The sequence below is a fragment of the Aspergillus sydowii genome (assembly GCF_001890705.1).
Source record: "Aspergillus sydowii CBS 593.65 unplaced genomic scaffold ASPSYscaffold_5, whole genome shotgun sequence".
NCBI lineage: Eukaryota > Fungi > Ascomycota > Eurotiomycetes > Eurotiales > Aspergillaceae > Aspergillus > Aspergillus sydowii.
The window spans coordinates 2264457-2288531 of NW_024467863.1; the positions used below are offsets into that span (position 1 = coordinate 2264457).

Sequence of the window (24075 nt, forward strand, 5' to 3'; positions counted from 1 at the left end):
GTGGTCTGAGGATATAAATGGGCTTGTTCTTTCTCACCTCGATCAATTCTCAATTATCGACTACAGCCACATTTTAATCTACGAAGCATTATTGAATATCGAAAATGAAGCTCACTGCTGCCCTCTCCCTTGGTCTCTTCGCGTCCAGCTCCCTCGCTGTCAGCGTCACCCAGATCATGAAGGGCGGAGGAACCAACGACCTTGAGATCCAGACTGACGGAACCTGCATCGACCTGTTCCAGGGGTATGTCTCCATGTCTCCAGGTTAATGTCGGGTGGGTATTAACAAACTCAGCACTTACGGCGCTCGTCTTAACGGCGGAGTCACAGGAACCAACTGTCGCTTCTGGGTGTATGTCCTAACTTCTTCAATCAATCATACGACATGTCTGCTAATGGATATTAGTGATTCGGGATGTACTGGCCCGGTTATTGGGACAATTTCGACCGAGAATCCGGAGGTGGAAATGCCGGACGGTGCGAATGGTATCCGGTGCTCTGTGCCTGGCAGTGACTAGATTACACAAGTGGATGTCCACGTCTCCAAGGAAGTACCTATATATTGCCAATGGATTCAATAGAACTGAGAATACATGATGTGTCGGATAGTTAGTGGGGACTGGGGACATGGTCTTGTGTACCATAATTGATTTGCATGACGTGATAGCCTTATCGCGTTAATGCAGGTACATATCGACATATCAGATTAGCCGAAGTACTAAATTAAACAACGGGCATCAGTCCAATAATGACCACGCCACAGGCCGTACTCAAGAAATAATGCTGGTACGGTAGAGCAATACTTAAGAAGGAAAGAGCAACTACTCGGTCGCTCTTTCCGAAGATGAGCAGGATATAACAGGCTGCCCGATGTAGAAGCCATGACCACCTAGGTACCCCGGAAGGCGCGATCAACACCGGCATCTCTGGGAAATCCACCTGTACCTGCCTGGTCCAGATACTACGGAGTACAATATAGGGAAAGTGCGACTGACCCTATCAGGGATCTTTATCCTGGAAGGAACAGGCTGGTTACACAGTGCGGCGCTGTTTATCAAAGGCGCTGTTCAAGGAGCCACCATGGCGCTACAAGATGAATCGAATTATAGTAAATCGATAAATGTAAGTTTAATCAATAGTTATGCTGCCGTTTGTACAGTGTTAACTCCCCATCTAATGATCACGATCCAGTGCTGTACAATCGCATTTTGAACTTTGATTTTGTTTTCAGTAATGCGTCAATCACCAGACCGACTGCCTCAGGCTGGAGCTCTTCGAGGACGAGCGTGCTGGATGCCGGAAGTCGGGGTTCACTAGATGTACCCGGTGTTTGTGGAAGACTGCCATTGGTAAGGGGGCTTGTGCGATAGCTTTCGTCAGACAGAGCGGATACCCCGGGGGACATGTTGTTTAGGTCGCTGAGTTGTCCCTTGAATGCGGTCCAGTCCTGATTGCTTAATACAATATTCGAATCAGGGATATCGCGGAGAGAAAGCGTACACGGGTTATTGGAAATGTACCGGGGAAGTTCGGTCTCATTGGGATAATCGGCGGCCAAATTATAAATGCCTGAGCCATAGGAACTAGTAGCAAAGGACAGATCAATCCCTGGAATATCTACCTGTTTTATATGCCCTTGCGACAGAAGGCCATCAGCATGCTGGCCGGATGTTGGGATTGCATGGCGGCGGCTCAGTATCACATATCTTATATCACTTAGCCTGTCGACCTACTGCAGGGGTACACACAATACTCACCGGTTCTTTATATCAGTGGTGGACCGACTGGGGAAATATTGTCGTCCGATCTCTTTCCAGTCACGACCAATTATTGGAACGGCGAATAGCAGAGTGGAATCCTCTTCTCGCGTCCATGGCGTTCGCTTTACGTTTGGATCAATGGAGTGATGCCATCGCTTTGCACATTCTATACCACAGCTTGTTAGACCATAGCTATATATTGGATTAAGGAAGGAATACGTACGGTCAGGATGACGACTGACAACGATATCTGCAACTTTTGTCCACCTGATGATCACGAAGTATCAGTTGAATAGCCCAGGAGTGTTGAGGAACCCTGCTTTACGCACTGAAAGCCAAATATAGCCACTCCTTTGCGTAAGAGGTGGTCTTCCGCGCTGCTCCAGGTGCCTTTGCGGCTGCTTGAGCTGATCTTCGTCCAACGCTTGCGGGAGTCTTTATTGGATCTCCCTGGGAGCCTTTCTGCAATAGCACTCCAATTCTTGGCGCCTTGCCCTCCTCCAATATCAACTGGACACTGCGTGAGTGGAGGACCACCTAGATGAAATGTTGTCGGTATGAATACATACGTTGAGTCTGAACCTCCTGCTGGAGGATGCGGTCTTCTTCTGGAGTCCACCAGCAGCGTGCACTAGGACAATCGTTCATATTGTGAAAATAGCGGTTGTGGGAAAGAGAAAACGTTGGAAATGACTTTTCCTTGAGAAAACATAAATAAACACCGAGCTTTCTCACTACCGGCTCATATATACAGCAACTCCCCAAGGCTGAATTGCTTACACGTGGTAAGCAACTGTGTAATCGGCCGGAGGTGGTACAAGTTGCATAAGCGTTCACGTCGACCAACCACGCTACCCTTAAGGGCCCCGTTGGCACCGACACAAAAGGGTCTTACCACAGCCCCAACGTCCAACCGCTATGTCCAGAGAATATGGTAAGAACAGCCGAGGGGCGTCCTCCACCAAGTCTGTACGGCTGACTGGTATTTTGGGCAGAAACGTGGACGTTGTTGGGTCCATCCATGGCAACCTTAAGTTTGGGCCTTGAACAGGGGGCTTTGGTGATCCATTTTTAACATCCAATGGCTGTCTTGTGGCTTAATATGAACTGTATTGCGGGATATACAAAGACGGACCAGGTCACCCCTAGCCCACGGTGATAAAGGACATCATGCACTGCTTCATGACTGGAAGAGACCTGCAGTTTGGATTGTATCTCAGGATCTTTCTCATGGTCGAATTCGCTTAAGTGGTAGACATGTGTTAATGCTGTTTAAAACTGACCAGCTCCGCACGGACTCGTGGTTTCCTTCACTTAGGGTATGCTTATATGCGTAGACTCTGGTTCATATCTTGGCCCACTACTGAGACGGCCATGGCCTAAGTATGAGGGATTATGGAACACATAGACATCGTTCAAACTCTGAAAGGCATGATCGGTATTTTTAGATTATTGGTTGCAATGCAAGGAGCCCCTTTGCTGTGCTAGTTTGGCCTCGGCGAGCAGTAAGCGAAGCGCCCAGCCCAGGTTAGGAACCTATAGGCTTGGATTCATTTTCCGGTTTGTGTGGATCCATGCAGCCAAGGTCTTACATTGATTAGCAACTCTTCAGGCGTTGACGCTCACACCGCGTAGCCCTTGCCCGCGTTGTAGAGTAGGTAAGCTGCAGGATAATTTTCCAGATTGTACGACTTTGACTGACCCTGAGAAAGATACCTGCCAATTGACCACCGGAAATAAATTCCTTGGCCTGACGGGGCTGAAGTCAATATTGATAGCTCAGATGTGGTCCTCGCATTTGGCTTTCCATGTCGCACCGGGGCGCCTTGCAAAGGTTTTAAGCATGCTCCGACTGTTCCAGACCCCATTCACCTTCAGCTCGACCTGTTTCGCCATCTTGATGAATTGAGTCGGTGATATAACAACACCATTAGGCTGCGTATCGTACGTGATACTCATAGTTGGCGCCAGTTACCAGCAGATATAAACCCTACAACTATCCCTTAAAATTGACTGCTGAAAAAAAATCCAAAGTGGCTTTGTGGAACGTATCGGACCTTCGTATATGCAGGCAGGTATTAGCTGGGTCACGTATTAATTTATCACCAATCTTAGCCAGACATCATTGTATTGCGCAACGTGGGACCGCGATATAAAGACTCTGCTAAGTCACCCCCAATTCGTTCCAGGAAGGCCTGGACTTTTTTCACCTGCATAGTGCCGGTCATGATTACCTTCGGTTTGTTTCATAGTATATTAATTATTTCAAATATGCTGGGATGTACAATTTAACTACGCTGCACTCGACTCTTACCCGAGGCCAACCATCACGAGCCCAAAGTTGTCCATTTCGGAGTCAATATCCCAGCATCGGGCTTTAGATTACTAATATTTGGGAATCACAGATCCCAGTAGCCTTCCGAGGCCTCATCGACCCCGGCTTAGCAGTGGAGGTCATATTGAGGGGAGATGGTCGGCTGCGGGGTTCATTGAAGATAATAGAGAGCGGAATGAAAATCCAATACTACGATAGGGTGTACCCTGCTGGCCTACCTAGGTTCAATTAGCTTGTCCTTCTCTCAACCCTGGGTGGCGTGTGCTTTGCTGCTGGGCCAACCATTTCGCAATTTGAGTTTGATGCAGGGCATATTCCAGTTTGAGTAATTCGGACTCCCCGCATTTTTCGGCAAGAACCGGCTCAAATGCGTGCTGGATTGGCGATGCATTTGGCATGATAGCCTCGATGTTACAAATGGTGGTGGCGGAATGGTATAACGGCAGCTGGAGTATGGGACGAATAAACTTCACTGTCGTCTCGGACTATCGCGTTGGTTTTTTTGACCAGTTATGCAATCCTAAATCACCAATGGAGAGATGCTGCTTTGAAACCTACAGTGGCAGTGTAATCTGGTGCTGAAAACAGGACTGTATCCCCGGACTCCACCAAGGGCATGCTGGGCTGACGATTGTTGCATCGCCAAGTCTTCTATTATACCAAGATAAAAAATACGTACGGGTATAATTCCCGCAGGGTGCGACAGTCGTTGACTGCATCATCACTTAGACACGCACTGCGACTTCGACTGCGACTCCAAGGCACACGGCAATTCTAGGAACCGCCCGTCTGCACACCATCACATTGTCGATGACGAGAGCCATAGTAGTATCAGGCCCACAGCTGTAAGCGATAGGTGGAAGATGCAGCCGCCGATTTAAGTCTGATGGACAGAACTCGCCACGGGATGTTCTATATTTAATGGCTACCGCGATCTGGGGTACATCCGCATGCATCCGACTCCCCAACAATCCAACAAAAAATCTGATGTTCGGTCCACGGGCAGGCAAAGTCAAATGTGTTAATTATGAGTTATATCTGCACATCTATACCTCTAAAAGCGAAAGCCCGACAATTTCCCACTTTGATCACTGGGTGTGGCGCTGCAATGAGAGTATGGAATCTCCGAAGTGGTTGCATCATCCACTGTCCAACTTCATCGGTGGTGATATTGAAACGAGGGGAAATGGCTGTTTTAAGAGAACAATAGCGACCGCGTCAATAGGTTCTACCCATTCCTTCGTGCTTTCCACGAGTGTCTACTTGAGTTTTGTGATAGCCGCTATTTGAATCATCACCAATATTATATATCTCCATTCAGACACTAGCATTCGCAATGCGTTTCCTTAAAACTTTTAGCAGTCTCCTCCTCCTCTCCGCCGCAACAGCACAGAGTCCTAGCAACTGCACTCCGACTTCCAACGATGCTGCCGTTGTTGCATTTGGCTGGTCGCTGAGCTCCTATCTGGATCAATTCTATTCCCAGAAACCATTAAACAACTCTTTCTTAAACAGCGCCCCCAATAGCGCAAAGGCCGAATATGTATTCAACTTCCAAGGAATTCAGCGAATCAACCTCCTTTCAGTGCGCGCTGCCCAAATACTCGCCTCCCGGATCCCGAATGTCACACCCCCAGGCTGCAACTTCACCTTCCCAGCATCCCCGGACGGTCAAACATTTGTTCAAAACGCTCTAAAGGTCGAAAGGACTGCCGCTGGCGCCTTCGTCGGACTGGCAGCGTACACCAAAACACCGGACGTCTCATTCCTAATGTCAAGACTGGGCGCTGAGCGTGCTGCCGTTGCTTCCTATCTTGCGGCACAGCAGATGGCCACTGAGTTCCCGGCTAACAGCACGTCCCTGATTCCAGCATATTCGCCACAGCATGTGCTGAGGTCGGGTAATCAGCCTGGAAACCTCGGGCAGTTTCTCCATGGCTGTTTGAGGGCACCGCAGTCGCCGTGTGGCTTGCCGCTTGGGATTGGGCCTTTGGGTGGTAGCTTTGGACCGACTTCGGCGTCGATTACTACGATGCCTACTCCTACTCCCATGTGCGTTTGAACCCGGGCCCTTCTTTGTTCGTTAATCTGGTGGAATAGTGGGCATCGCGTTTGTGGTCCTGCTTCGACATGATTGGAATATAATGTGTAANTGCGAGGGTTGTTGCAAGTCGGATTGCTAACATTTTGTCTTCCTCTCAGATGAATTAATAGTGCTAGGCAATTTTCCGATGCCCATGGCATATTCGTTGGATGTCTAGGCAGGGTGACTTTGTTCCTATCAAGCTACATGCACCGATTGGGAGTACAAAAACGGACTACATGCATTGAACTGAATAACAATATGGCTGCATTTTTCTGGCATAACATACGAAATAAAAGGCCCGGTACCTTCCAAGTGCTTTCGTATCGTAGATAGACATCGCTTGCTTCATCCTATCCGGGTCTGTCTCAGGCAGATGCTCAACTGATCGCCCACTGAATACGAGAGCACGGATTCCATCCCCTCTCAACCCTCTCTTCCCCCTGGAACAATCATTCTCCCCTCAAAGCCTTATTCACAGTAATGCAGCCCACCACTCGCTATCTAAACGGGGAGATCCGTGCCTACCACATCCCACCGTTCTCAGGCAGCACGGACACGCTGAAACCAGCAGCCACATTTCCAATTGATCCCAGGTCCACCGACAACCGCAGATGGCTAAGCCATGCTGTAACACCGAGCCTGGATCGCGCAGCCTTCTTCAACCGCCACAGCCTAGTGTGCATCAATCAAAAGGGTCCTGCTCTGGCATTACGACCTCGAGCCCGGCTCCACCTCTACCAGTGTGGCTAGTGGTTAGTGCGTCTTTTCTCGGGACGGCTCGTGCCTGTGGGTGTATTTCCCTGATGCAATGAACGACCGCGGACCTGACCTGTTAGTCGCGCTGGACGCGGACTTGGGTGACGAGGACGCCTGGGTGGAACTAGACAGTGTTGGCCAGGGCGCGACCTTCGCCTTGCATCCCGACGGCCGAAATATTTTGTTTAGTGTCGGCGAGGGCCAGGATGGGGTGAAGATGTATCGAGCAGTGCTGGCTCGCGAGGACAGGGAGATTGACTTGCACGCTTATGGATCGGATGATCGCTGTCTGATTGACATGGCGACTGACGGCCGGACGTTTATGACGGTTGAGTATGGTGGGCGCGACGCTGCCTTCCATGCGTTTCCTGGCGCGGACGTTTTGCTGCGCCTGTCTGTGGGGGATTTTGGGTATGAGGGCGATGAGGGTGATGAGGCTTGTGTACATTATATCGGCGGTTTCCTTGAGTTGCGAATCGCCGTCGTCACTGTCAAGGGTGAGACTGATGGTGAGGAGTGGCTACATTATAATACCGTGGACGTACACACTGGGGCACATTTGGGCCCTCTCGACGCGTATTCGCGCGAAGATGAGGACTTTCAGCCCTTGAGAGACGGTACTTGGATTGTGTCAGGCGCAGACGGCAATCCTGTCCGGCATCGGTTTCCTACAACAGTTTGAAGCTTCACAGTTAAATTCTAGCACAAGACGATTGCCTGGAAGTGCATATGCAAGGCAATTTACTTCTGCAGGGTCTTGAGGTGACGACTAGGCAGATTTCAGTTTGGCCTTCCATACAATGAGGAAGACTGATTGGCGGCATCAATGATCCAAGGACAAGAGAAACCCTGGTGATATAGAAAAGAACCAGGATGGTCCAGATCCCTTCGCAAACGATCAAAATGGTTTTACCCCAGTGCCGGCCATTGTCCATTCGTTACTCCCAGCGCCAGCCGCGTGTCATACTTAGCGCAGTCTTGTCCCGGTGTCAAACGAGAGTAGGTCCGTTCTGAACAGATCTCCCACCGTTATATGGCTCTGCGGTTGAAGGTTGTCACCAGCCATGCCAGTGTTATAATCTCTCAGACGAGCGGCAGAGCTGTCGGGCTCAGCGTCGTGCTGATCAATGTGGGGGCGTTCTGGAGTAGCCCCCATTTAGCGCAGTGATCAGACAGATTGGCAGGCAGCATAGCCACGGCCCCGTGGAATGAGAAGACCGCAGCAGCTGTTTTAGTGGAGGCACCTGTTGGCTTATCTCTTCTCCGTGCCGTATTCAGCCCAGGGGCGGACGAGAGCTCGCGAGTCTAACCAGCCTGGGGGCGCCAAGGGGCCTTTAGTGCATCGCCCCAGGGCTGCGTTCCACATGGCTGCGACCCTTTTTTATTATTTAATGTTCTTACTCGGAGTCGTTGCGGCTCAGTCCGCCTTCTTTTTTTTTTTTTTTTTTTTTTTCCCCCAAAGTCCCAACTCCAGCCACGCTGGCAGGAGTCTGTAACAATGGAGCTTCGCATGCTGGTCCTTACTGTTGCTATACTTGCCGGTATTTCCGCTGCACAGACAACAACAGAAACAACAACAAAAACAACAACAACATCATCATCATCATCAACATCAACATCATTGTCAGCATACCCGGGATGCTACCAGTCTTGCAGTACGCAACCATTCTCTGGATATATACCGGACAAAACTAACAAGCCCGCCAGCGTTTGCCAAGCAGGACTACGACCCTGCGAGCACGGAAGAGTTGTGCGACAAAGAACGGGGGCTCGGTGAGCTGTTTCTGGGCAACATGAAGGACTGCGCCGACTGTATTCGAGAAAAGGGCAGGATAAACGACTATTTTGACGTTGGAGATGCGCAAGAGATTCTAAAGATCGTGAACCTGTGCCAGTCTCTGTATACCACCGATCATTCCGAAATGGTGTCCGCGATGTCTGTCATCTTGGAGACGGGGAGTGTCTACGGATTCATATCGCCGACGAAGTCGCCCACCTCTACCAGTGTCCCGACAATGACTGGGAGTAGTGATGCAGGAACAACCACAGACGCAGGCTCCTCGGATTCCGCTGCGTCTACCGAAGACTCGTCAACTTCAGAGTCTAGCGCGTGGATCGCCGGTCCAGTTGTTGGATCAGTCGCCGGGGTTTTTCTTATTATCGGGGCACCTTTCCTGATAATTAGGAGACTGAATCGACGTGAAGAAGCCCAAGATGCTGCAGAACAGGGCAGTGGGCCAGATAAGCTTCATGAAAAACCCGAGTTATCGGCTGAAGAGCGCATTCGCCATGAACTCGACGGTCAAAATGCTCTGGAGACAGAGGCTAGGGTGCCTCCGCAGGAATTGTACTCCGGCGAGGCTGTTGAGCTTCCTGCAGGTAACGGGAAATAGGAGCGACTGTATATAATATTCTGTCAATCAATCATTCATATTACGACATCTTCCCGTGCAACGGCAGAGAGAAAGAATTTCTAGAAACAACCGAGAACTCAAAAGGAAACATGTCACCCACACGCAAATGCGGGGGGATGCATTTAGGACTCTACCACCACTAACTGGAACCTAGAGAATGGACGGTTCGTTATCTTTATTCTGATCTGGGTGGGCTCTGTTGAATCGCCCTAGGGCCGTCTGGATACCAGGTACTGGCGAAGGAAAAAGCCACATATACTCGGAGTGCACGGGAGATCTTTCTTCACCTCACCAGTTGAGACAAAGCTAATGTCAGACCGCTCTCTTGCCCTACCTTATTGGACCAATCGAGCATTTCTGTGCAACCTGGCAGTAAGGAGGCGGGGGTTCGAGGTCATCTTATCTGCCGCGCTGAAATGGAGAACATCAGCCCCGGTCCTGAATTCCCAACAGAGATGACAGAAGAGCTTCAGTATAGGACGACCGCCTCACACTCTACACTTTGGCCGAATATGCGGTGGTGGTATCGCAAGCTGAATATCGAGGACTATGGAATCGAGCCCGTTCCAGAGGAGTTACGCACCGACCAACACCCGCGAGATCTATTCACAGTCTTCTTCGCGGCGAACTGCAATACTGCTACTCTGGCCACAGGCTTCCTCGGCCCAACGACGTTTGGCCTAGGCTGGTGGGATTCGTTTCTCGCCATTGTCCTGTTCAATATCCTCGGCGCGGTCTTTCCAGCCCTGGCTGCGCGATTCGGCCCAAAGCTCGGATTGCGTACAATGGTTGTCCCACGTTATTCTTTCGGATGGTGGCCCTCGAAGGTACTCGCCTTGCTCTACCTGATCAATATGCTCGGATGGTCGATCGTCAATGCTCTCTCTGGGGCTTCGGTTCTCCACGATGTGGGCTCGGGGAAGCTACCCATGGCCATCTCGGTTCTGATTGTTGGCCTGGTCGCTATTACCTTAGGGCTTTGCGGATACAGGGTCCTTCATACATACACTAGGTATTCCTGGATCGTCATGCTGATCTGTTTCTGTATAACGGCGGGATTCGGGGCACAGAAATTTATCAACGTCCCCATGGGCCATGGGGCCACTGAGGCTTCGAATATACTCTCCTTCAGTACATCGATAATTGGGTTTGAGGCTGCGTGGGCTCCAATGGCTGCTGACTACGGTGTTTACATACGGTCCGAGATCGATGACCGGACGACATTTTCCTATGCGTATGGTGGTTTGTTGTCAAGCCAGGTGCTGATTGAGCTGCTGGGCGCGGCAATTGGAACCCTCATTTCGAGCCCAGACCCTAGACTTCAGACTTTATATGACGAACGAGGAATGGGTGGACTTGTTGGCTCTGTGTTCGAAGACCAGGCACCGGGTATCCGCGAGTTTGGATACCTCGTTGAATTCCTCCTTGGACTGTCTACGGCCGCCGTCACAACAGCTAATCTCTATTCCCTGGGCTTGAGTGTACAGATGACTTCCACCACATTTCTCCGTGTATCGCGTCTGGCTTGGTCATTCGCTGGAAGTATTGTATTCCTGGCTCTTTCTTTGGCTGCTCGGGATTATCTAGAGGATGTATTGACGAACTTTTTGCTCATCTGCGCTTACTGGCTTGTACCGTTCTGTACTGTTTTCTTCCTCGAGCACTTTATTTGGAGGCGGGGATATAGGTATGACCTCCCTGTGTGAAATGTTCCCTCCCAGCTTCCGTATGGGTTTGCGGCTGCTACTGCCTGGGTTTTGGGCACTGTTGTTGCTATTATTTCAATGAGCCAGACTTGGTGGACTGGCCCTATTGCTTCATGGATTGGCGGTAAAAATGGGACTGATATCAGTTGGATCCTGGCGGCAGTTGTGTCTGGGGTCTTGTATGTCCCGTTGAGGCTGTGGGAACGGCGAATCTGGAAGTTATAACAACTTATGACAACTCGGGGAGTAAAGTACATGATCTTGTCTTTGACCTATACCAGCGGAGGGTGAATTAATTAATACAAAAATACGAAACCCCTGCTATTTATTAAACATCACACCTTGTTAAGTCGCAGGAACTTGGTTATATTGTTCAATATACCCAGAGAAATGTTATGTTGATCCATGGAACTACAACTCTCCGCGATGGGTACGATCTCTTCTGAAAAGCGGGTCTGTACACAATTCTGCGCATTAAATCCCAAGAGACTCCGTACTCCAAAGCCAGATCATTATCGTAGTCTGGCTCTGTCTCCTCGTTCACTTCGTATGTCTCCACCGCGGCTCGTTGCGAATCCACAGCAGTCCACTGGCCGTGTGCTCAAAGGTAGGTCGCGATGGTGGAATGTGCTTGAGTAAGTTACGCAAGTTCATTTTAGCCCCAGGCTGTTCTAATTAAGCCCATGCCTGTAAGAAGCTATTGTAAAGTTAATAGTCTTGGCTGGTGGAATCTCCACGCAACGCCCAATACAGTGTACATCATTGTAGCTAATAGTTGTGTATTTGGGTCACATCTGGACTGTCCTCGCCCCTCTGATATTTCACGTATAAATATAAACGTATTAAAAAACGATTTATTCCGTGTATCTTGAAAGCCTGGCAGTCTATTTAAAATTGCAATATTTATCTATATATATGATCTAACTTACACTTCTCAAGTTTCAAAAGCACGGTCTTCGTTTTAAGGTAATTGTTTAGGCTGTGATGAATCGCTTCCCTTCCAATCCCACTGGACTTGTACCCTCTAAAGGGAAGATTAAATCTTCCAGTCAGGCTTGTATAATTAATACTTACAGTCCTGGCCTCTATAACCTTAGCTAAGCACATCGCCCAGCTTATATTATAAGTATAAATAGTAATGTAGAGTCTGAACCCTGTAGTATTTACATTTTAGATAATATCACCCTTTATCTTAAATATATTAATTTTTAGTATAGATCTAAATATCTTCTCTTTTATAATCTGCGCATTTTCCAATATATTTATAAAGATTACAGGCAGGATAAAATAGCTCTTAGTATACTTAAGACCTCCTCCTCTTCAAGGACTAATTTACTATCTTATTTCTCTATCTTAATATATTAGAGAAACCCTTTCCAATGTTGTAGGCGAAGTTAATGAAAAGGTTGCTGCATTTGAGGCAGGCCGAAACTAAAGCGTCAGGATAGTGAGATTGGCCATCAAGGAATGCTGTTTGTGTTCAACGACCAAGTTTAAGTGGCCCACTAGCCTCGCCATTAATAAAGAGGCGTCTCTCCATAAGGGCGGGCATTTCAGAGGCCATAGCTGCGGTCGCATTCACAAGAGAGGGAATGAAGGAAAGAGGATCTTATCAAGTGCCAATCTTACACCTGATACCGAATATTGCGGAATTGGCTGGTAAATATCGATAACTATTATTCAATCTCTCAACGTGGTCCGTAGCAAAAATATACATAAGTGTTTGCATTTAGTAGGCTGTCTGGCGGGGACGTGATTTTTTTTAAGTCCGGCGGCAGTACAGTAATTCTTAACTCCCCGTCACTACCATGGACGGAATCAGCCCGTAGTAGCTTTCATGTCTTTATTGCCATGACTAAATCCGATCAAGCTAAGGATCACCAATTGGATCCACATCAAGCCATGGATTGGGGAGAAGAGGGAGAAGGGAGAGGAAGTATATTCGGTGTTCAACAATATGTAGCAGAGTTTTATTTATTTATTTATTTATTTATTTTATTAATATATATATATATATATATATAATTTAAATAGTTGCTTAAAGTCATTTTATAGAGCCACAGACTTAATGCCTTACAAATGCACCTACTTATTTATGATCTTGGTCTTTGAATGTGACATCATTAAAGTGTTGACTGCCGGTTGAATTTAACAGGCTGAAAAATCGTCCTTCATAATTAATTCTACAATGGGCTTCACTGTATGTCCTGCTGTCATATCTTGTACAGCAGTGGCATGGTCCTCAGGCTATTGCAGTTGTTCGCAGTGTACCATAACTTGATTACCTTGTAGAAGCGCACGAGTTTTTCGATTGGGAGCTTGCCCGCCCGGTACCATCCAAGAAGTTGTAGAATATACTTCCAATAGCCCCAGTCAGCACAGGAAATACGCAGGCAGGTGAGTTAGCAGGCCCACCTTTGACGGAATCACATCCCCTTGCACACTGCCAAGAAGAGTCTTTCCGGCCTTCATACATAGCAGAAATTAACCCATGACTCTCAGATCATACATGAAGAATATTGACGTACCAGTTTAAATTTGGTCATATCTATCTTGAGGGGGTCCTTCGCCATCCTAGTAGAACCATTCGGCCTAGCACACTAGTCATTTCCAGCGACTCACGGATGATTGAAAGTACTTCCGTCGTGTCAAGAGTGAGAGAGGAGCCCAATCCTTCCGTTGCCAACTGGACAGCGTCCGTGAGACTTGTAGTAAGCTCTCCAGTATGAATCACATGCGTGGCATCCAGCTCTGTCGCAAGCGACAGTCCATCCGGGATACAATCGACTGCAATGATACGTCGACAACCGATAATCTTTCTCTGATTTCCATATTATTCTTGTAATAGTATGATAAGTGCTCACTCACCATGACCGCCGAAAGTCCAACTCCGCCAAGGCCGAGGATAGTAACCGAGTCATCAGGCTGTGCTTTCCCCAGGTTCGAAAGAGTGCCGGCCCCGGTCTGGAATCCGCAGCCAAGCGGAGCGAACAGTTGTAGTTCCTCCCGGGATTTTGCGATCCCGGCCAGGCTGACAATGCAGCTTGCACTTACGACCGCTAGGCTTCCGAGGCTTGACTGGCCGCAAGAACCCACCCACTACAGGGGATGCAGTATCCTGCCCGGGTGCTGCGATCACTTGGTAACTGTCACAGCCTGGGTGGGCAAAGTTTAAACCGTAAGCGTCGTAGCAGTAGGATGGGTGCCCAGCCTGACAACTTGGACACGCACCGCAAAACGCGATGGATAGCAGAACAGGGTCTCCTTCGTTCAGGTTCATTGGTGATCTGGGCACGTCTGAGCCGATTTTTCTCAAGTACCCGGCACCTTTTGGAGGTAGGTCAGTCAGGTTAAGTTTTCCTTTTTTGTATGGATAGAAATCTACCTACCTTAATGGCCCAGGACTCTAGGGAAAATAGATTCTGGTCGCGATGCGATTCCGAGATCTGTATGGCAGATTCCACTAGCCACAATCTCCACCAGGCATTCGTCTGGTTTAATATCTCGAATAGAAACCTCCTCGAGCTTAGCATTCCAGGGTCCATTGTGCGCAGGCGGGTAAGATACAACGGCCTGCCAGTTGAGCGGCATTTTAAGGCCTGGTCAGAGGGTAAGTTATTTGTTCGCTGAATGCGTAAATCCCGAGTCTATTGAATTTTATAAATACCAAATATATCTCTCGAGTTACCCAGGCGAAGGCGGCCTTTGTTCACGAGTACAAGCGTGCCAACGGTGCCGAGACCTCTTAACTCCGTATTGTAGCACCTCGGAAGACGGTGCGATAGTTTTTCCGTTGTTACTTGATTTTCGTCATGTTCAGCGACTCCCACCAGTGATGGATTTTATAAGGATCCTAGCTTTTAGCAATATAAGAATTACATTCAGAATTCAATTGCAACTCTTCTCTACTGTTTAAATTCTTCCAAAATTAAAGAGAAACATGATACAGAAGTTCTTTAGTGAGAAGGATTATTATTTAGTGACTAATACAGGAAAGTAAAGATATTGCCTGCTTACTCCGAGGAGTCCCCGTGCAGGCCGTGACCAACAGCAACGCCTAGATCCTAACTACAGGTGGGGCTAGATCCAGGCTAGCTTATATTTAGTATATCAGGAATTATAATTCCTGATAATTTTCAGTATACAACATCACCCTGCTTATCCAGGTTATAATCTGGGGTAATAGAGGAGTAGAGGGAGGTTCCTTCCTAATCAAGGCAGGAGAAGCCTTAAGGGCGCACCTTCCCTAACAGTCACTAAGATTAGTAGGGGTTTCCCTCCCCTTCTACCGAGTGATTCCCTGGATCCCTCTACAAGAATACCCTCAGTTTTTTAGTAGATTATAAAGCTGTTTTCTTATTTACCCTATCAGAATAATTATTCTATTTAACTTCTCTTTAGCTCTATAGAGTGCAGTAGAAGATTTAGAGACTCAGCAGTAATATTAATACCTTCTAGAATATAGAATACTATAAACCCACTTAGCTTAGCCTGACTATAACCATAACACATTCTTTCCCTCCCTCTGTCCTGAGGAAAAGAACTAATGTATAACTCAGGGGAAGAGGATAGTATTAGACTAATTTAAAGTACTCTCCTGAAGATTTCAGCAACTGCGGGTAATAGACAAGACCCGTGAACTAAATCCCCTGCTAGATTCTACTACCAAATACCTAGTTAACTCAGACATCAGCAGCAAGTCCCTTTTTAATATTACTAATAATCCTTATACCAGAGACAACAAAGAAGAAGAGCTAGCAAATCTAATAAAAGACTAACTAAAAGTAAAAATCACTAGGATACTACCTTCTAACACCCCAGTCTTTTACAGGGAGCCTGGTAAGAAGGTAGACCTTTATATAAAGTAATACAAGTTCTATTAGGCTGGTATTAAGGTTGATAATAAAGACAAGGCAATCCTTATAACTATATTAGGAGGCCTGAAGGACGCTGCTGAAGAATTTATTAATAATCTTCCTACTTAAATCCAGGATAATTAGAAGGAACTAGCCTAAGTACTTTAGAAAAGGTTCCCCCGGCTTACTTCTAAAGTTATTACTAGGGATATTTTAGGCAAGATAGCAGACCTTTATTAATTAGGTCAGCCCCTTAAAAACTATATTACTAAGTTCTACAGGCTGGCGTACTTAGCTCTAAAGAATACTGACAAATCTATTATCAGCTGGTTTATCCACGGGATAGACTTACCTATATAACAGATAGTACTTACCCTTCACGTGGATAATATAAAGCGGTTGTCCCAAGCCACCTCAGTAGAAGATGTTTTTCATGCCGCGTTAAGCTATAATAAGATAGAACTAGGGAACTCTACTGTAGCTATAGTTAAACCAGTAAAGACAGTAGAAGAACTTATAAATAATAACACAACTATATAGAACAAGCTACTAGCTAACTTAGCAGGCTATATTAAGAAGATAAAGATAAGCTTTAATAAGAATGGTAATAGCTAATACAGACACTAGTTTAATATCCCCAGCCAGGGACCTGCAACCCCTTCTACTAGTACTAGCCACATATACTAGTATTATAGATAACCTAGCTATATTACCCTATCTTGCTCTAATACTCCACTTCCTCAGGAAGAGCAAGATAAACTCTAACAGCAGTCTCTCTAAACCCCTTCTATCTATTAATTCTACCAGTCTCGGATTACCGGTAACCTAAACACCCTACCCCTGGGTACGCACCCGCGATCTACTAACTCTATACCACTGACACCTCCCGCTTCGGGATCGAACACTGTCTAGTTTATTAATATAGAAGATATAGAGAACCTTACTGGTAATTAGTCTGTAGGGGACCAGATCAACGCGGTTATTATAGACTTAATAGTAATGACCTATTCCTACATGCCAGAAACTACTGACCACGTGGGCGAACTCACCAAAGTATTTATCCTTAAATATAAGTAGGGAAGAGCAGATATTTCCAGTAGCAGAGCTGGATTATCCAAGCCTGAAAAGCATGCCTGAGTAGGATTAGACTATTGTGATTCCCCGAGTCAGTACTCGGTGGTATCGATGCCCCCGATGTATATCGGAGACGTCGATACTCGCGAAGTCCTGTCTTCGGATGGTTTGATAATGGAATATCAGAGAAGGTCCACTATCGGATAGTTCTATTGCCGATAGCTCAGCTCGACTATATATAGGAAGCTTAGGTAGACGTAGTTAGAATAATAAGAACGCCGGGGAGTGAGCCTTCGGGCTGCACTCCGGCATTTCGACGACCTCGATATTTACCGAACCTCAGGATGTTATCACATCTGGTAGCATGTCTTCGATTTCACCGGTGACCTTAGAGGAAGGAAGTCGGTAGACCGAACTCTCCGAAAACCGAAACGAGTAGGAACCTATCGACGATCACGATAATAACAGGTCCACCCGTGAAAAAAAAAAAAAAAAAACTTCCATGCCTCCAAACCACGAGAGGAAACCAACGGACGAATATTTCAGGAGGCGTGAGGATAGCGTCTTGGGGACGGTAACCTTAACGGATCAAGAACACCGATTACGATAATTCTGATAATGGCGAACCCCCAACAAAACTTCAACAACAACTCCGACAACCGTGACCCTAACGCCCCCTTGCCTCACTGGGACCAGAACATCACGACAATGTGGAACCTTGCAGTCGCAGAGAACGTCCACACTCCGGCCTTGGCCCAAGCCTTGGATCAGTGGAACCGATCCCAGCAGGAGAACAGAAACAGGCTAAGGGAGGCGGAGAACCGATGGCAACGGCAAGAGGAAACCCTTACAGCCCTAAGGGAACAGCAGAATAGTACCATAGCCACGCCACAGGAGACACCGCAAGGAACATCGACAGAGACGACAACCCTGAGCCAGGAAGGGACCATCCAAACCAGAACCACGAAACCGTACCTGAAGTCATCGGACATAAAGAAACCCCCAAAGTATGGCGGGCAGGTTGCCAACGATGCCGCAAGGAGATGGCTTCAATCAGTGGAGGAGTACTTCGAAGCCGAACGCACCCTGGCGGAAAAGAACCCTTCGGATGTCCAGAAGATTTACTACATCAAAGACTTCCTTGATGGAACAGCAAAAACCATGTGGCGAGCCCGAAGTGAAAGAGTGCGGGATAGCGGGATCGAACCCATCGATACTTGGGAAGGGTTCCGACAATGGATTCTGGATAACTTCAAAGAACTCCTCAGTGAGGATAAGAAGTGGGAGCGCTTTATTAGCTGCACGCAAGGAAACAGTAGCGTGGCAAACTATAGTAGTCGGTTCTCGAACATGGCTGCCCAGATCAAGCCCCCTCTACCTGAACATCTTGTAATCCGATACTTCAAGATGGGAGCTAAGCCCGCTCTTCAAGCCCGACTCGCAAGGGACCTTGATCACCCCACAAGGTTTGAGGAGTTAGTACAGAGGTTCAGCCAGTACGAACAAGGCAACGCCATTGCGGGATACTACATGAATAACGCGTCGACCGGCATCGACCAAACCGACGCCATGGATCTGAGCGCACTCACCACACAACCTAATCGACCGAAGAAAGGGAGTCCGGAATGGCGGGCGTGGTGCTCAGCAAATAAAGCATGTTTCCAGTGTGGTGGAAAAGGGCACTCGAAATCCACCTGTCGCCAACGGGCCCATGGTAAAGGAACCGAGTCGAAAGGCTCGGGAAAAGAATAAGGCCGCTGGATGAGGAGGGACTAGTGGCGCGAATGGCAAAAGCCTCCAGGACGGAAGCTTGGGAATTGGGAGTTCCGGATACGTTGGAACCCCCGGCCACGCGCGAGCCCCCGACCTTGAAGGCACCCCGGCAGAAGACGGCTACGTTGCACGCCGTAGGATCAGACATCGCCTCATATGTTTGCACCATTGGGTTTGGAGGACTTGCCAAGGTCGTGAAGGTCCTTATTGACTCTGGAGCTAGCCACTCGTTCCTGTCGACCCAGTTGGCTGACCACCTTCGGGATTATCGGACCTCCCGAAGCGCAGAACAACTGGAAGTAGGGGTAGCAAATGGGGAGTCCTTGACCACGAGAGGACATCTCCAATTACCGATGGCCTTTGGAGATTGGAAAGCAAGTGTAGGAGTGTATGCGTTGAAGTTGCCCTATCATGACATGATATTGGGGCGGGATTGGTTGAAGGCAACCAACCCACAGATTGATTGGAGTACGTCCGAAATGCGTCTCCAGGGGAAAGACGGGCGGCATGTACATGTTGTCCGGCCCATCGACATCAGAAACCACGTTTCTAGTGTCGAATCGACACTGGAACTGATGAGTGCAAAGCAAGCTATTAGGATCTTAAAGAAGCGGAAGAAGGACGCCGTTCTGGCGGTCATTCGACCACTCCAGAATAGCAACGCCACGATAGAAGAGAAGGTTGAAGCAATCACGAAGGAGTTCGCGGCTGTCTTTCGGGAGGAACTACCACCAACGCTTCCTCCTGACCGAGGACTCGAACACCATATCGATACTGGCGATGAGCCGCCAGTGAATCAACCTTTTTATCCTCTGTCACCGCAAAAGCTAGACGAGTTGAAGAGGCAGCTCACAGAGCTCCTCGATAAGGGGATTATTAAGGTGTCATCTAGCCCATGGGGTTTCCCTGTCGTCTTCGCTCCAAAACCTGACGGAAGATGGAGGATGTGTATTGACTACCGATTGCTGAACCAAAAGACACGCAAGAACGGATATCCACTCCCACGCATCCAGGATCTTATCGACCAGGTCGGAGGAGCAACATATCTCTCAAAGATTGACCTCCTTTCGGGGTACTGGCAAGTCCGAATGGAAGAAGCATCAATCCAAAAGACAGCGTTTAACACTATCTTTGGAAAGTACGAATTCCTAGCCATGCCATTTGGGCTATCGAACGCACCGGCGACGTTTCAGACACTCATGAATCGGGTCTTGGCTCCATATCTGGGGACATTCTGTTTCGTCTACCTCGACGATATCCTTATCTTCTCAGATACATGGGAAGAACATGAGCACCATCTGAGGACAGTTCTAGATACGCTACAGCGGAACGAAATGTTTGTGAAAGGCTCAAAGTGCATCCTCGGGGTAGAGGAACTGGAATTCTGCGGACATATCATTGGCAGAGGAACCGTCCAACCCGTCCCAGCTAAGCTCGAAGTCATCGATGAGTGGCCACAACCGAGAAATGTGCACGAACTTCGACAGTTCCTGGGGTTGGCAACGTATTATCGGCGATTCGTCCGTGACTTCGCCAGAATTGCGGCCCCGTTACACGAACTCCTAAAGGAAAAGGATGCGGGAGAACGGAAGCGGAAGTATCGATCGGTGGTTTGGAACGCCAGTTGCGAAAGGGCGTTCCGACAATTGAAAAAGGCACTGGTCACGGCACCCGTCCTCTCCATCGTCAACCCGACGGAACGTTTCCGGATCGAAACGGACGCGTCGGAATGGGCGATCGGGATGGTCCTCAGCCAGCCAGCGGAGGATGGTAAATGGCATCCAGTGGCCTTCGATGGGAGAAAGTTGAATAGCGCGGAACGGAACTACCCAACGCAGGAGAAGGAATTGTTGGCTATCAAGGAAGCCTTGAGGTGCTGGGAACACCACCTAGAGAACGGGACCAGGACAGAGGTCCTGACGGACCATGAGAGCCTGAAGTACCTTGCAACGACCCGGACCTACTCCAAACGCTTGGTACGATGGGTTGAAGAATTCCAAGCCTATGACCTGGCTATCCGATATCGCCCGGGAAAAGAAGCAGTGGTGCCCGATGCCATCAGTAGACGGCCTGACTTTGTTGAAGAAGGCCCGGCTACCGTGGGCGACAGCACAGACGAAGCATTTGTAGCACAATGGTTGAACAAAACGGCAGGACAGCTCGTATCGATACAGTCGAAGGGTGCTGAAACATGGGAGGACAGTATGATACGGTATTTTACCGAAGGATTTTTACCGTCGGATGCTTCGATGGCGAGGAGCATTGAGGCCGACGGGAGGCACTTTGCCTATGGCAGATGCAGGGACATGACAGATCCGGACGCAGAGGATGTCCTGTTCCATGTCGATAAAGATGGGACTGAAGCTCCATACCTACAGGAAGGACTTCGGAACTCGTTTGTAAAAAGGATGCACGAATCGTATGGCCATCTGGGATACCCAGGACTACTCGGTGCCATAGGCACGAGGGCATGGTGGCCGTCGATGCGCCGAGATATTCAGACCGCGTTACACGAGTGTCCAGCGTGCCAAGTGTCGCAGCGATCCCAGACAGGTCTGGAAAGAGAGCAGCAGACGCATATGTTTCGGGGAGATGTCGAACCTTTCGAACGATGGGGGATCGATCTTATCGGGCCCTTACCAGCAACTCCGAATGGGAACCGATGGATTATAACAGCGATCGACTATGCTACAGGCTGGCCGGTAGCTAAAGCAGTCCCAAACGCAACGGACGAAGCCGTTGCCCGTTTCCTTCATGAGGATATCTTCGTCCAATACGGAGCGATGAGCGAGTTGGTGTCAGACAACGGACCAAACATCTTGTCGAAGGTGGTGGCCCACTATGTCCAGATCCTGAGGATAAAACATCGGGTCACGACGCCTCACCACCCGCGGACAAATGGACGAGTAGAAAGGTTGAACGGAGTCTTGGGTTCGATGCTCACGAAGATGCTTGTAGGCAAACCGACGCGTCTCTGGGACGAGTACCTATCCCAGGCGCTCCTTGCCACCCGAATTCGAGTACATAGCGTCGCTGACACCAGCCCATTCGAACTTGTCTATGGTGTCAAGCCCAGACTGCCCGACGACGACACAAAGAAGGAGAGGGCCATGCAGGAGGATCGACTAACCCGAATTCAGCACGCCCGCGCCTTGGCGAATGAGCGACTGCTGACTCACGCGATTAAACGACAAATTATCCGAGACGACCTCGTCAAGGAGCATCCTTTCGAGAAGGGCAACTGGGTCCTTGTGCGTAATGAAACACCACAGAAGTTCCAGCCGAAGTGGTTTGGCCCATATCGGGTTTTGAAGCGGCACCCATTAGGAACCTACGCCATCGAAGAGCCCGATGGCCGAGTTGTCCGCAACCTGGTTAATGGCCAACGCTTGATCCGGGCTAACGTCGATAAGCCCGAGAGGCTCTGGTCGTCGACACGACTAGCCTCTAAACTGAAGCAGGTAGGACTTACGCTCCACCACCCAGTTGAAGTTCGGCAGATCATCGATGCTGTCGAACCAGATCTCCCCTCATACTCCGACCTGTCCACATGGACTAAACGGGAGTGGGAACGGCAGGAGCGTACAGGGGTACGCTCGGGCAAAGTAGGGGAGGAAGATGCTGTTAGGAAACTGAATCAGAGGGACGCACGGAAGGCTAGGAAGCCGCGTACTCGCAAAACTCAGTCTCAAGATAAAACAGCGGCACGATCGACAGAGGTGCGCAACTCTGGGCGGCGTGCACAGGAGTCAGGCGGGGAAGAAGATTGGATACCCGAAGAAGACTCACCTATCTCGGATGGCGACAGTGCAGTTGGAAGAAGCGAAAGCCCCCGGAGGAATCTCCGTCCTCGAAGGGACGCCGGAGAGGCGGATTTCGATGGGCCATTTGCTGTAGTTATTCCACGTCGTCAGGAGTGATCGGGATAGACTTACTGAAGGAAAGCTGCACGAGCATGGAGATAGACCTTGGCAACATTATTCATGGCTAAAAACTAAAGGAAACTACTCTATGACAAGACTAACGGCTGGCTGACCGACAAAACCTACAGGTTCAGGTACCGGCCCAGGAAAAACAGGAAAAGAAATCTCAACAAAACATCTAAGTCTCCTCGATATCAGTAAAATCATCCACTCCATCATCGCTGTCATCGTTGCCTTCACCATTATCAGCCTCCTTGTCGTCTTCGCTGGTGGCCGTCTTGTCCAAATGGGGAACAGAAGCATCATCGACTAGCTCGACAGACCCTACACGCAAGGCACCGGTCATCAGAGCCTCCGGAGCAAAGCCAGCACTGTCATCGTCATCTTCGATAGCAACCGGCACAGGAGTCTTCGGCGTAGCCGGGGCCGTCTTGGTTCTTTTCCTGGCTGACCCAGGAGAATGACGCCGCCGTTTCTTCGAGGGCTCCTCCTTGGACTCACCACCACCTACAGCAGGACTGGGCGGAGGCTTCTGGGCGACGCGTTCAGGGACCGAAACCGGACGGGAGGGCGAAGGAGAACCCTCGACGAACAACTCGCTGTCCGGAATATTTACAGCCTGTATAGAATTAATAAAGAAGGAATGGAGGGCAAGGACAGGAGCATACATTGATTAGGAGATGACGGGCTTCCCTTGTCCAAAACTCATGCTGGCCAATAGAATCGATAACACCAAGTGTACGAAGACGGGAGGTGATGATGGCCTGAAAAGTTTGGAGGTCTCGAACGGCCTCGAAGAGAAGATTGGGATCGTGCCACAAGGACGGCGAGATTCCCCATGCGAGAACCTTTCCATCCAACGGGTTCCGAGGAGATCTCAACAAATCCGAAATTTGCCCTACAGGCAATTCGATGATAGGCAAGGGCGTCTCTCCAGGACGCGGGGTAGGCTTAGGGCGAATCGATGCGAGTGAGGCCTCATATGCCTCCAAACGCCTTCTAGCCTCCTCCAGACCACCAGACTGCCGGATTTCCCTGTCGGGGCTACTATCAGCAAAGCTAGAAGAGACAAGAGCTAGACAAGAATAGACAACGACTTACTCGGTGCACATAGGGGTCCAATCATTGAGTCCTCGAGAGGCACGAACGGAACATTTGCTGCCACTACCAGCCCAAACACAATTCGAACACGCCCCGAACCAGACAGCACTACCCCGATATTCTGGACCAACAACACAGGATCGGAACACTCCCCCGATCTGACAATGACTACAGGCTTGATCCTCGGACAGCTCCTCACCGCGGAGGTGGAGGGCATAACCACCCTCCTGGTGGACTCCCTTCGGAGTTTTTACGACAAGACGCCCACGATGGTCTAAAGACCAATCGGGT

At 49.0% G+C, this 24075-nt stretch overlaps 9 protein-coding genes across 9 annotated transcripts; 5 read left to right on the plus strand and 4 right to left on the minus strand.

Moving 5' to 3' along the window:
* Positions 1–65: 65 nt before the first annotated feature.
* ASPSYDRAFT_45718 (uncharacterized protein) lies at positions 66–767 on the plus strand. The gene is made up of 3 exons (XM_040847100.1): positions 66–244; positions 296–352; positions 407–767. The coding sequence occupies exons 1-3, from the start codon at positions 105–107 to the stop codon at positions 516–518; spliced, it is 309 nt and encodes a 102-aa protein (XP_040703084.1). The 5' UTR covers positions 66–104; the 3' UTR covers positions 519–767.
* Positions 768–1091: 324 nt separating this feature from the next.
* Positions 1092–2662, minus strand: ASPSYDRAFT_45719 (uncharacterized protein). The gene is made up of 5 exons (XM_040847101.1): positions 2330–2662; positions 2090–2270; positions 1984–2027; positions 1758–1926; positions 1092–1706 (listed from the first exon to the last, which is right to left on the minus strand). The coding sequence occupies exons 1-5, from the start codon at positions 2406–2408 to the stop codon at positions 1181–1183; spliced, it is 999 nt and encodes a 332-aa protein (XP_040703085.1). The 5' UTR covers positions 2409–2662; the 3' UTR covers positions 1092–1180.
* An 808-nt stretch (positions 2663–3470) lies between these two features.
* On the minus strand, positions 3471–3774 carry ASPSYDRAFT_1005285 (uncharacterized protein). Its single transcript, XM_040839720.1, has one exon. It carries the CDS (start codon positions 3717–3719, stop codon positions 3540–3542), a length of 180 nt encoding a protein of 59 aa, XP_040703086.1. The 5' UTR covers positions 3720–3774; the 3' UTR covers positions 3471–3539.
* A 1588-nt stretch (positions 3775–5362) lies between these two features.
* ASPSYDRAFT_45721 (uncharacterized protein) lies at positions 5363–6482 on the plus strand. Its single transcript, XM_040847102.1, has 2 exons — positions 5363–6147; positions 6298–6482. The coding sequence occupies exons 1-2, from the start codon at positions 5432–5434 to the stop codon at positions 6299–6301; spliced, it is 720 nt and encodes a 239-aa protein (XP_040703087.1). The 5' UTR covers positions 5363–5431; the 3' UTR covers positions 6302–6482.
* A 507-nt stretch (positions 6483–6989) lies between these two features.
* On the plus strand, positions 6990–7619 carry ASPSYDRAFT_31890 (uncharacterized protein; the record flags this gene model as incomplete). The annotated part of the gene is made up of 1 exon (XM_040844923.1): positions 6990–7619. One exon carries the CDS (start codon positions 6990–6992, stop codon positions 7617–7619), a length of 630 nt encoding a protein of 209 aa, XP_040703088.1.
* Positions 7620–8730: 1111 nt separating this feature from the next.
* Positions 8731–9330, plus strand: ASPSYDRAFT_31891 (uncharacterized protein; the record flags this gene model as incomplete). The annotated part of the gene is made up of 1 exon (XM_040844924.1): positions 8731–9330. The coding sequence occupies one exon, from the start codon at positions 8731–8733 to the stop codon at positions 9328–9330; it is 600 nt and encodes a 199-aa protein (XP_040703089.1).
* Positions 9331–9549: 219 nt separating this feature from the next.
* Positions 9550–11466, plus strand: ASPSYDRAFT_1005295 (purine-cytosine permease family protein). Its single transcript, XM_040839721.1, has one exon. The coding sequence runs from the start codon at positions 9768–9770 to the stop codon at positions 11055–11057; it is 1290 nt and encodes a 429-aa protein (XP_040703090.1). The 5' UTR covers positions 9550–9767; the 3' UTR covers positions 11058–11466.
* Positions 11467–13205: 1739 nt separating this feature from the next.
* ASPSYDRAFT_79103 (uncharacterized protein) lies at positions 13206–14648 on the minus strand (the record flags this gene model as incomplete). The annotated part of the gene is given in 8 exon segments (XM_040850987.1): positions 13206–13304; positions 13343–13414; positions 13473–13523; positions 13586–13621; positions 13642–13878; positions 13926–14130; positions 14150–14384; positions 14522–14648. The coding sequence occupies 8 exon segments, from the start codon at positions 14646–14648 to the stop codon at positions 13206–13208; spliced, it is 1062 nt and encodes a 353-aa protein (XP_040703091.1).
* Positions 14649–22861: 8213 nt separating this feature from the next.
* Positions 22862–23795, minus strand: ASPSYDRAFT_89999 (uncharacterized protein; the record flags this gene model as incomplete). Its single annotated transcript, XM_040852259.1, has 3 exons — positions 22862–23302; positions 23352–23718; positions 23785–23795. The coding sequence occupies 3 exons, from the start codon at positions 23793–23795 to the stop codon at positions 22862–22864; spliced, it is 819 nt and encodes a 272-aa protein (XP_040703092.1).
* Between the last annotated feature and the right edge of the window lie 280 nt (positions 23796–24075).